Source organism: Mus pahari, chromosome 10, assembly GCF_900095145.1.
Source record: "Mus pahari chromosome 10, PAHARI_EIJ_v1.1, whole genome shotgun sequence".
In the NCBI taxonomy this organism is placed as follows: Eukaryota; Metazoa; Chordata; class Mammalia; order Rodentia; family Muridae; genus Mus; species Mus pahari.
This window is the reverse complement of record NC_034599.1, coordinates 115,878,438-115,890,345: the sequence shown is the minus strand read 5'-3', so window position 1 is coordinate 115,890,345 and position 11,908 is coordinate 115,878,438. Positions and strand designations below refer to the sequence as shown.

Below are 11,908 nucleotides of genomic sequence, written 5' to 3'. Positions count from 1 at the left end.
GGTTATGAGCCACCATGTGGTTGCTGGGATTTGAACTCCGGACCTTCAGAAGAGCAGTCGGGTGCTCTTACCCACTGAGCCATCTCACCAGCCCCCCCTTCTTGGTTTTTTTGAGACAGGGTTTCTCTGTGTAGCCCTGGCTGTCCTGGAACTTGCTCTGTAGACCAAGCTGGCCTTGAACTCAGATATCTGCCTGCTTCTGCCTCCCAAGTGCTAGGATTAAAGGTGCATGCACCACTGCCTGGCAAGACAGTGTCTTTCCTCTGGAAAAATAAAGTACCACATAAGATCTTACAGGTGGTCTGTGACCTATAAGGCCCAAAGGAAGCATTCTCATTTTACAGGGGAGCAAATACAAACAATTTAACAAATGTTTACTATGTGCTACACACAACTCTTAGCACTTCAGATGCTATTTTGTTCAAATAGCAATCTAGACAGTGCCAGCTGTCTTATCTATATTTATTTTATTGGTGCTGGGAAATAAAACTGGGGTTCACAAATGCCAGGAAAGCTCTTTACCAGTGAACCACACCCTTACTCTCTGACACAATTCAGATGAGGAGTTGTGCAACTTGCTGTAGATGAACAGTATCTAAGCAGTTAAGGGTCTAACTCAGGCACCTCAGGCCTGACAGCAGCCACCTTCCCATGTCACATACGCTTTGCTTCGGGCTTATATTTTGTCTCTGATAATGAATGGATGTTTTTATCATGAAACTTATCATCAGACCATAGATGTGGTCAAAGAAAGCAGTCCTAGTGAAAACTTTCTCTGACAGAGAGAGAGAGAGAGAGAGAGAGAGAGAGAGAGAGAGAGAGAGAGAATGAGAATATATGAATGAATGTACAAGGGCTGGAAATTCCAGGCTTCTGCTTATATGTATCATCATAGATTATAAAACCAAATGCTCTTAGTTACCCAACTGACTCAGACTCTCCATAAAGCGTGCTCCAGTCCTCTTCGAGAGCAAGAAAAACAGCTCGCCAGTTGGAAGAACATGGCTCTGCCAGCTCTCCACCCTCCTGACTCATCCCCTCCACCCTGCTCCTGCGGCCTGGCATATCTCTGGCCTAACTGGTATAGGGCGAGATCAAAGTGACGTCTACCTAGAGTGGGACTCCAGACTCGGGGCCTTTGTTGCTCCCTTTGCAACCACTATAGCCTGAAAAATCTATTCAGCCAGGGGACAGGACAGGCTGCTGCAGAGAATGGCTGACCCTGGCTGACTCCTTTGTGTATAAGCACTCATTTCTGAGACTGCAGAACCTGGGTGGCACCTCTCGGCTTTGTCACCATCTCTAGCCCTTCAGCCAAGAATGGTGTTCTCCTAACTGGTAAAGAACAGATACACAGTTCTACCCACCAGATTTCAAAGACTCAAATACATGTGATCATACTAAAAACCAGATCTCAGAAGGAACTAACAGATACTTGGCACACTGGAACCCAGGGATGACAACATTGTCCTGGATTCCCCAATTACAACCAAGCCTTTCCTAGGTCCAAAAGCTCTGATCAAAGTCCAAGCTGAGCAGGGACTCAGTGGGATGCCACCTAGTGGCACTCAGGGCAACATGCAACTAACTGAATTCTTTAATCCTGGCTTTAGATGGAAACCAACTTTTCTTAAAGTTTCAAAGTTCTCATTTAAGATGGACTTCTCTCAGCTACTACAATCAAGGCAAGGACCCATGAAAAGGTTTAAGGTCCACTTTGATTCCAGATTATGGTAAGTGCTGCCTGGAGCTGCTGGAGTTGGGTGGGGTCAGGTAGCTAACCTACCAAAGGGCTGGACATATCAAGATGTCTCACCACTCACAAGAAGCAGGCCAAACTGAGGCAGTGAAGAGCAGTGCCTACCTGGGTCCATATTATCATTCCAAGGAGACAAACCCGCAGAGAATGAGTTAGCAGAAAAGCAATTAGCTTTGAGAGACCAGTACCACTGAGAATTGAAATAATAAGAACCTGGAAGTTGCTGATTAAGCTGGGCTCAGAGTGGCAGGAGGAACCGCACACCAACACCAATTATAACACTTTTCTCCCACTGGGGAGCAACTGTTACAGCTTGCAGATAGGGGCTTTCCAGCAGAGCTCTTCAGCATGTGGTATACATATTGCTGGTCACATTCACAGGCACCCAAGAGCCATTTCTGTTTCCTAGGCAGCAAGAAAGGGATTGTCTCCTCGAAGTCTCAAGTGAGGTTCTAGTACAGACAGCAGCCTGCAGGGCCTAGCAACCTTTCTCTTCTCCATCAAGCGAGGTTTTGTGAGTCTTATGGAGCCCCAGAAACACTGATAAGGGAGGGCAAGGAGTGGATTTACTTGTGCTATGGACCCTTCCCTGCTTCTGTCTCTGAAGATTTTTTTTTTAGTGACTAGGGAAGGAACCTAGCTCCTCCTACATTCGAGGCAATCATTCCACTACCCACTGACCCATACACCTCAGCTCCTCACTGTGGATGCTAGGCAGGCACTCTTCTTCTGAGATGCATCTCCAGCCCTCTTTTTATTTTTATTTATAGTAAAGAAGAACTGGAAGTTTTATTAAAGACATTTTAATATAGGCTTAATCATGAAGATTAGGGTAAGATCTGCTAAGCAAGGCACACCCAAGAGTACAGGTGCGACTGCCTCCAGGGCCAACCACAATAGCTAAGCCTTCTAAGGAAGCTAGAATTCACTACCTTGAGACTATACACCTTGACAGGCTTCAGAACTCCCTGGAAACTGGAGCTCCTCGTGAGGTCCTCTGAGATTTAGGAGGGAAATAGACCAGCAGACAGCCATTCTCAGCCAGGCCAGCGAGGCTGCTTTATAAATTTTGAAAGGAAGCAGTGGAAAGAACCTTGCCACATGGGAGTCACCCTTTCTTGATAACTTGGATAAGATCGGGCCAAGCACAGCAGCCACACGCTCATATTTAGACACACGGCGTACAGTGAGACTTCTGTGAATTCTGGACAGAGGAACTCCATCTTGCAGCAAGCCACAGTATTTCTGCATGTCATGCTGCAGGAAAAACATTGTACTTCCCATGTTAGATGGTGTCTCCTGAGACCAACGGAATAAGGGTAAAGATGGCGCATAGATAAATATAACTGTGCCGGAGTTGAGTTTCATCTGTACTCAGGCTGTGTGAGCCCATGGCCACCTCAACACGAGGTATCTCTCTGGACCCAGACTTGTATATCAGTTTTGCCAAAGACTTAGACAAAGATGAAACAAGACCTTGGTAAGAACAGGGTCAGTGACTTGGGGAAAATGCAGCCATCCACAATCATCTTCCACTCCCTAAGAAAGCTCTGTTAAACTCAGTTTACTCACAGCTGCTGCTGTGAATCCCAGGGGAGAGAGAGGACATATATTAATCTTTTATCTCCTGGAAAAAGTCACCAATCAGAGTCCAGTGACATCGTTTCTTCCCTGCACCCCAGCATCTGAGTACAGATTTTATAATGTAGCCAGCACGCCTGTGGTCTGCTCAGGGTGAGTGGGCAGAAAATAAAAAAGGAGGAAAAGGAAAAGAATTATAGCTCTTCTGTCTGAAAATAATGGAACTTGCAGATGAGGCCAGGGAAGTTCTGCTTCCTTCAGCAGCAAAGGAAGGGATAGCACTACTATACACCTAACCTGCAGGATGCGTCAGCTCCAAGACAGCCCAACTGGTGAGAACAGCCAAGCAGGAGGCTGCTGGAGATGGGGTGGAGGATGAGCTGTAAAGAAAACTGACCAGAAAGATGAATGTACACTAATTCTCCCAAGCTCAACATCCTTCTTAAACTGGCTTCTGCATGCTGTAGGAATCAAAAGAGCAAGATATAGAGTCAGATTTCTAATTTTGGCCACTTGACTCTGGGAAGTCTCCTCCTCTCTGTAAACTTGATTTGTCTTTTTCTCACAGGAGTCCAGTGTGGATCAACTTCTGTGTTTGAAAATGAAGACAGGAAGACTGACCACCATGTACACATGGCCCTCCTGTCTGGACAGGGCTGACACAATGGCCACTGTGCCTAGACTTTGCTAACTGGTCCTATGCTTTTCTTCTGGGAGTCTAAGCTGTGGAACTGTAGAGGGTGCTTATGTGACCACACCCACTGAAAATCCTGAGTGTAGAATGTCTGAGGGGCACAAATGTCCCAAGTGAGCTGCCGCATCTACAAAGATATGACAAATTTCAATCATGTACAACTATATGCTAAGTCCTATGGTTCCTTTAACACCTCTAAACTCGGAGGAGGTCTTAGGGCTACAGGATACACACCTAGACCTAGCAGTAACCAGGAGGGATCTAACCCAACAGAATGTTTGCTGATCTGGAGGCAGTGGAAACTGGGAGAATGGAGCCTAAAAATGAGGTGGACTAAAGTCTCATGTGATAGCTAACTTTATTCAGAGCGTCACACAATTTATACCTAGAGGTCATCTGGGTAAAGCTCTCACGAGTTCAAGCTGTATAATCATAAGGACAAGCTGCATGTGGCAAAACAAGTTTTTCCCCCATAGAGGCATATAATCAAGTAACAATAGCCAGTTGTGAAGAAGGATCTGAAGTAAACTCACTCTTATCTGCTATACCTGGGAGGCATGAAAACACATTCCGAGAACAATCCCATGTCTTTGAAGAAATTGAGGTCACAAGACTCTTGTCTTGGGTTCCTGAAGTTTTCTCACAAGCACTCAGAATTCCCTTCACATTCCATTCTTGGACTGTGTTCAGACAAAGGCCCTCTGCTGTCAGCACTAGCTTTGAGAAGCAAGGCAAGGACAGAGGTTGAGATGAAGCCTTACAGTAGAAAGTCTCCATCCTGGGGCTGGAAAGCTGGCTCAGTAGGTAAGAGGACTTGCTGCTGTTGCAGAGGACCCAAGTTACAATCTCAGCAACTATGACTGTTTGTATCTTTGGCTCCAGGGGATCTAACGCCCTCTTCTGGTCTCCAACGGCAGCAGGCACACACGTTGTGCAGAGATATTTACATGAAGGCAAAACACTCATACACATAAAATAAAATAAAATAAAATAAAATAAAATAAAATAAAAACAGGGGGAGAGAAGTAAGGTTTCTGAATCCCAGGGGAGTCGGCTGCTGTCTAGGACTTGCTGTTTTCACTCTTCCTCATAACCACGTTACCATCCCCCCTTTTTTAGAGGAAAAGATTCAAGTACAGACTGAGGCCACACAGTCTGGCCAAGAGCTGGATGAGATAACGTGGAGCCCTGGTTCTTCCCAACACGCTTGTTGCCTGCACTATGGCTACTTGCCCAGCTTGCCAGGCTATGTGGCTGATTCTGACCTACCTGTCAAGGAAAATTGTTCTCTGCAGAGCAAGAACAGGAAGAGAACAGGGTATTGTGGGCCAGATGATCTATATTACCTGTGCTTGGTGTTTGTCAAGGCACCTTACCATTTGCAATGTCACTCAACCCTCATAATGACTATACGTTGGGCTTCTAAGCTGAAGGTCTTTTTCATTCAGAGAAAGAAAAGTTTAGCAAGCATCGGGCAATTAAAACAAGGTTAGGTCCCCTATTGCCTGGTGAGTAAATACCTCCTGGATAAATGAACGACTTAATAAACATGACAGGGCTCACTTTCTGAATCTTCATCTTTCAATCTTTTTTAGGGTACGTGGGTGTGGGTGTGGGGGGACGGAGAGCAGAGATTGAATTTAATGCCTCCTACATGCTATGCAAACACTCTACCTCAGAGTGACATCCCAAGGATTCCTTTTGCTTTAAAACAACCTGCCATAGTACTGACCAGTCAACAAAGAACTCCAGGTAGCCTTCATTTGGTTTCTCCAGCTTCGGTGTCCCCATTTCTGCTTTCACTCCCACCAAGATGTCTGTGTGACCCTGTAGACACATCCAAGAGTCCGTCTCAGGAACAACCACACTCCTCTTCAAGACGGCTGTGGTGTTTCGGCTTGGGATATGGTATTCTAAGATGAGGAGTGCTTTGGGTCTAGAGAGATAGATTCTCCCAATACGGCTTGGGGACTTTGGTCTCCTGAGGACCAATGTGCACCCCCTCCCCCAAGACAGCAGGGCCTGTAACGGATCCATTTCTCCACCCGGGTATGAACGGTGGCCACAGAACTTACCAGCTTGACTCTGGCAGACCCACTGGTGTTAGACACCACATCAGTCTCTACTTCAACACATCGGTAGTCCTCACAGCCACGGCCATCCACCCGAAGGTCTTCCTAAAGGAACAAGGTTCAAGTTGTGATCCCAAACTCATACTCCCTTCCAGAAATACACAACCTCCTTTTCTCTCAGTAGTTCACCTCAAATTTTATCCTCACACTAACAATACTACCAGCCTAATATAAGAGACTCAGTAGTGACTTATCCTACAGTTAATGATGAGAAAACTATGGTTTCAGCCAGATGTGCCTTACTACAAAGACCTGGCATGTTTGGATGTACAGAATACATGCATTAAAGCAAGCAAAATGAAGACACAGACACACAGACAGACACACACACATGCAAATCTGTAAGGCTATGCTCTGCTAGAGCTACAGACACAACTGTCTCAATCTGAGCCCTGTTTACTCCAAGTTTGTTCTACAAGACCTGTTACACACAATCTAAAATATTTAACCTTCTAAAATAGTCAGCAAACTAATGCAGGTGAGCTACTTGTTCCTGTAATTAGGTGGTAACACAGCTATGCCTGCTCCCTTAGGCACTATGAATGCTTTTCCCCCATTTGCTGAAGGGAAATACACAAATTCCCACCTGGTCCTTTACAGAGCAGCGTGTTAACCCTGTTGTATGAGATAGTTTCCAGGGCAGCTGCATGCTGCCCATCCCTTATGCAAATCTACTTGTGTTTCCACTGTCTACTTTATCTATTATCTATCTTATGTTGTGCTATAATCTGACATTTGTTACTCCCAAGCATGTTGGCGTCTTCAGGTTGGCTTTGTGCCTTTTAATCCTTTCGTATTTCTGACAACACAAATGTTCTAGCCATTGGTTAGTTTTCCCTGCCCTTCCCCAAGGAGCTCTGGTTCCTCTTACTGGCAGACAGTATTCAAAAACCAGGATATGGGTGCTAAATTTGCTGTGGAATTCTAGAACATCTCAGCAAACAGAACTAGAAAGAATATATACTAACCATCAGGTCTTCATTTAGTTCCCCATCTATCAAGAAGCCAGGAGTTCAAATCAATAGCTAACTTCCCACTTCATTCCAGGCTTTTTCTTACTTGTATCTTTTTTCTCTGAGTCCTAGTACCAAATCTTAGAGATGGAGGTAGGGAGAAACCTGGCTGTCATTATTTATCCCATATTTCCATATATCTTTTCCCTCAGTATATACATTGTTTCAGAGCTGCTAACCATTCTCCTCAGAGAAATAAACTTTGCAGTAGAGTACAGTTAGATACAATGTCTCGGTTTTCTTCTCCTAACCCTTCCTTCCCTAAAGTCACAATATTTAGTTGTAAACCAGACTCCTTTGCAACATTTATATTTCCTCTCCACTGAATCCTGGTTACTTTTAATTTATTTACTTTTCCAGGTTTATGGACTGTCAGTGACTCCTCCAGTCAAATAGCTCTGAATAACAACTTCTTCTCTTTATCTAATTATGTTCTTTCCATGTCCCCCTTCTTCTCACTTCTTTCCCATCTACCCCTGGCCAACAATTGGGTCTCTTATTGAGATCCAGTTTATCTTGCATTTCCTCTGTTCGAGTGAGCAGATTTTTTTTTTAACACCTGCCCCTTTTAAATTAAGCATTATTACACAAAGCACACATTTGTATAAATCTGGCATTTGAAGCCCTCTATTGAAACAACTTAGATTTCTTGTGATAATAATCTAGTGTTGGGGGTAATAATCTCCTTTATTTATATGAAGGGGCATATCATTTTACATGTTTTTTTCTTTTAATTTATATTTCTTTTATGTGTTTGAGTGTTTTGCTTGCCTGTAAGTATGTGTGCCTCATGTAAGCCTGGTGCCATAGCTATCAGAATGACAGCACTGGATCGGTAAGTGAAGCTTCACATGGTTGTGAGTAGCTGTGGGTTCTGGGAACTTAACCTGAGTTCACTGAGTTCACAGAAAGTGCTCCTGTCATCTCTCTAGCCCCTACACATTCTTTTTACACTTGTCTTTCTTCAAACACTTAGGTATATAACAAGTAAAGCCAACACACAATGCACACAATAAAATGCCCCAAGTCATCTCACTAAGATCTTCCTCATTCTTCATAAATACCCTTGAAAGCATTTTCTAAAATTAGATTCATTCATTTTATTTTATGTATGTGCACGTGTGTGTGCTTGATGCTGGAGGAGGTCAGAAGCAGTCATCAGATCCCTTGGAACTGGAGTAATGGATGGTGGTGAGCCACCAAGTCAGTGGACACAGCTCTGCAAGAGCAACAGGTACTCTCAATCACTGTGACGTCACTCCAACCCAGTTTTCCTTCCTGCCTCTCTCTCTCTCTCTCTCTCTCTCTCTCTCTCTCTCTCTCTCTCACACACACACACACACACACACACACACACACACAAGCAAACAAACAAACAAACAAACAAACAAGAGGCTGGAGAGATGGCCCAGTGATTAAGAACACATACTGGACTTCAGTTGGGTACCCTGCAACTCTAGTTCCAAGGGATTCAATGCTTCTGGCATCTGCTGGCACCTGTACTCACTTGTGCATATAACAACAAATGTAATTAAAAATAATAATGAACTTCATCAAGTTCTCGAGAAGGGTGAATGTTCTCCAAAGGAGAGGGGGGAAACAAAGAAAGACTACTGCCATCCAAGACTGAAGGATCCATTTTGAAAGTCAACAAGGAAGGAAACAATTTCTGGCATTATGATGGCATGAACCCTGACCTTCAGCACAGACTAGAACACTTCAGACTGAGGGCTTCTGGATGCTGGGCTAGCTCCTGGTGACTTGCATAGCAGTTACCCACACGACTGTAACAACTCTGCTACTTGGAAATGGTTTATGATAATTGGTACTAATACTTCAACATACTCGGGAGGGTTCTAGACTAGAAATAGTTCTTGAAGGTGACCCCTCAGTTACCATGCTTTGACATGTCAAATACCTCAGCATTTCTTACAGGAGACTTCAGATTTAAGTGTCTTCCTTCTAGAAAATAACTTTATCTGGCCTAGCATTGCAGGCCAGGTAAAACTAGATAGCAATTGTTATTTCACTCTCCAAGCTCCCTGAGCAGCTCTGCCTCTCTTTGGAAGGCTATGGCTCAACAAGGCCACAGACATGGGCACAGGCTTTCTGTGCCATGGGTTTTTGAATGGAAAGGGCAAAGGGCTAAGCAGGAAATGTGCTGGGGATTAATTCCAGTTCTGACTGGTCAGAATGACTTCTCAATCTCATTACTAAAGACCAGATTCAGGTAAAGATCAAGCTAAAAGAGCTAGAAAAGGAGCAGAAATACAGAAAACAGCAGCTGAGCTATGCCTTCCTCCAACAGCCAAGAACAAAGCAATGGCACAGCTTTGACAGACTCCAAGAAAGCCTTGTTTGAAAGCCTAATCAATAGCTCTAGCCTGGTCTGGCTATGAGGCTAGCTTTAACACCTACTAGGATAGACCAGCCCATTGGGCTTATAGCTCTGGAGTGGCCACCTGGGTTATTATCCACCCTTAACAGGGCTAGAGGTAGGCGTGTGATCCAAGGCATGCCACACAGGGGGTGAGCAGCTGTATTTGTATTGAACCACTAGCAGCCCAGACCAATTCTCTCAGTGAAATTGGATGTCTGATCTAATTAAAAGTTGTTAGACTAGTACAACAGGGTGGCACACACCTTTATTCCAAGCACTCAGGAGGCAGAGGCAGGTAGATCTCTATGAATTTCATGACAGCTAGAGGTAAATCCATGTCTCAAAAAACCAAAAAGTTGTTAGGACATGATGTGATTGAGAAGCCATGCAAAATTAAAGGGGTTGGGCAGGGACGATGGGACAGACTTTACCAAGATGGAAGGGAAGCTGGACAGCAAGAGACCACTGAGAAAGGATATAGTTTGGGGAAGAAAAGATGAATCACCAGAGATAGTCACCAATCATTATGGTTCTTATGAGAGAAAGTATTATGAAGCTTTGGATGGAAGATTTCCAATTTTTGCAATGAACCCACTTTTTCTTCAGGTCATTTAAAATTTCCTGAATCTGTAGAACTTAAATCTCAATAGCACTTAAATGTGTCCCCATGAAGACTAGGGATATGGAATGACAAAGTCACACTTCTGGCAAAAAAATTAAAAACTAAAAGGGAAGCCCCACCCTTAGGACTACTTTAACACTCCCATACAACCCATTGTGCCTATACTCCGCTATTACTAAACCTGATCTTGAACTAAAAAGCTAATGAGTTGTGGGTTTGGATTTTTTTTGTTGTTGTTGTTGTTGTTTTGTTTGTTTTTCAAGACAGGGTTTCTCTGTATAGCTCTGGCTGTCCTGGATCTCACTTTGTAGACCAGGCTGGCCTCAAACTCAGAAATCCGCCTGCCTCTGCCTCCCGAGTGCTGGGATTAAAGGCGTGTGCCACCACGCCTGGCGGGTTTGGATTTCTATTACTCAAGTTTAATATAAAACCTAATGACTAAATTTTGGCATTTCTTACTCTATACGAAGTAGAGAAGATAAAAGTATGTCATATGATTTTAAAAAGAACATGTCTTCATTTGCATTACATAGTTTAAATGGTAACAGGTAGCCTTACTATGACGGATACATCACAAGATCAACTGTAGGGAGAAGGCTTGTAGGATACTAGATGATGGTTGCCAGGAAACATTCTTCAGTTCTCTTGAACGTTCAAAAGCAGGACTGAGCCCAGATCACAGTAGTCATTGAAGCTACCCAAAGATCTAACTGCCCCACAAGTAAAACAGGGAAATCAACAATTACACCATAGACTACCAGTCTAGCAGGACTGATATGAGTTACACACCAGCCTTGTATATAAAGTTCTCCTCAAAAGCAAAACCAGTGCTCTCCCCCCAACCCCCAAAACAAAACAAAAGGGTTGAGAATTCAGTTCCATGATAGAATACCTGCCTAGCATGTACAAAGCCATGAGGTTCAATCTCCAGCCAGAAAGAAAAACACTCCCTATTTTTCTCTATTTGTAAGCAACATATATATATATATATATATATATATATATATATATATATATATATGTGTGTGTGTGTGTGTGTGTGTGTGTGTGTGTGTGTGTGTGTGTGTNTGTGTGTGTGTGTGTGTGTGTGTGTGTGTGTGTGTGATTTTTCTTGAGATTGGGTCTTTATAGCCCAGTCTGGCCTTAAACTCTTGACTCTCTTGTCTCCACTTCCCAGCTGCTGGGATTACAGGTGCCAGCCATCAAGGTCTGAAGCTAGGTAAGCACTCTACTTCTTTCCTCTTTTTAGGGGATGTGTGACGTGTGGTGTTTGCTGTCAGTATATATTTTAAAGTCCTTTTCCCCCTCGGATACACGGCCTCTGTGAAGTCTATCCACGTGCCGCTGTTCTGATTACAGGATCTCGGGCACTGCACTCTCAGAGAGTGCAGAGGCCACAAGGACATTTCCTTCATTAAACTGCAGCCTCAGGAACTGCCCGCCGCTCCCTGATGAGCTGGGACTCTCCTCCATCCCGAGAGCTGTGGACATGTAGGCATACTGGACGCACGCTCGCTGCAGCACTAAGCCTCGGGCATCCGTCCTGACCACGTGGCCGCCCCGCATCTCCTCCCTGCGCAATACGGCCTGCACTCTCGGCCGCCACCGCTACCTGCACTCCATGAACGATGTAGACCTTCTCGGCCTCGCTCAGCGCCACCGACGCCATGCTGCTCAGCTCACCGCGCGCGCCGGCGTGTCATCAGCTCGCGCCTCTCCCCACCGCG

General features: G+C 44.5%; 1 protein-coding gene across 1 annotated transcript in view; it reads right to left on the bottom strand.

Moving 5' to 3' along the window:
• Positions 1 to 11,901, bottom strand: part of Exosc7 (exosome component 7) — a 22,728-nt gene extending 10,827 nt beyond the window's left edge. Inside the window, exons 1-3 of the mRNA XM_021206977.1 lie at positions 11,794 to 11,901; positions 6,110 to 6,211; positions 5,767 to 5,861 (exon numbers count right to left, since the gene is read on the bottom strand). Of these exons, the coding sequence (XP_021062636.1) occupies positions 5,767 to 5,861; positions 6,110 to 6,211; positions 11,794 to 11,850 (254 nt within the window). The 5' untranslated portion in view covers positions 11,851 to 11,901. The remainder of the gene's footprint in view (positions 1 to 5,766; positions 5,862 to 6,109; positions 6,212 to 11,793) is intronic.
• Positions 11,902 to 11,908: the final 7 nt, after the last annotated feature.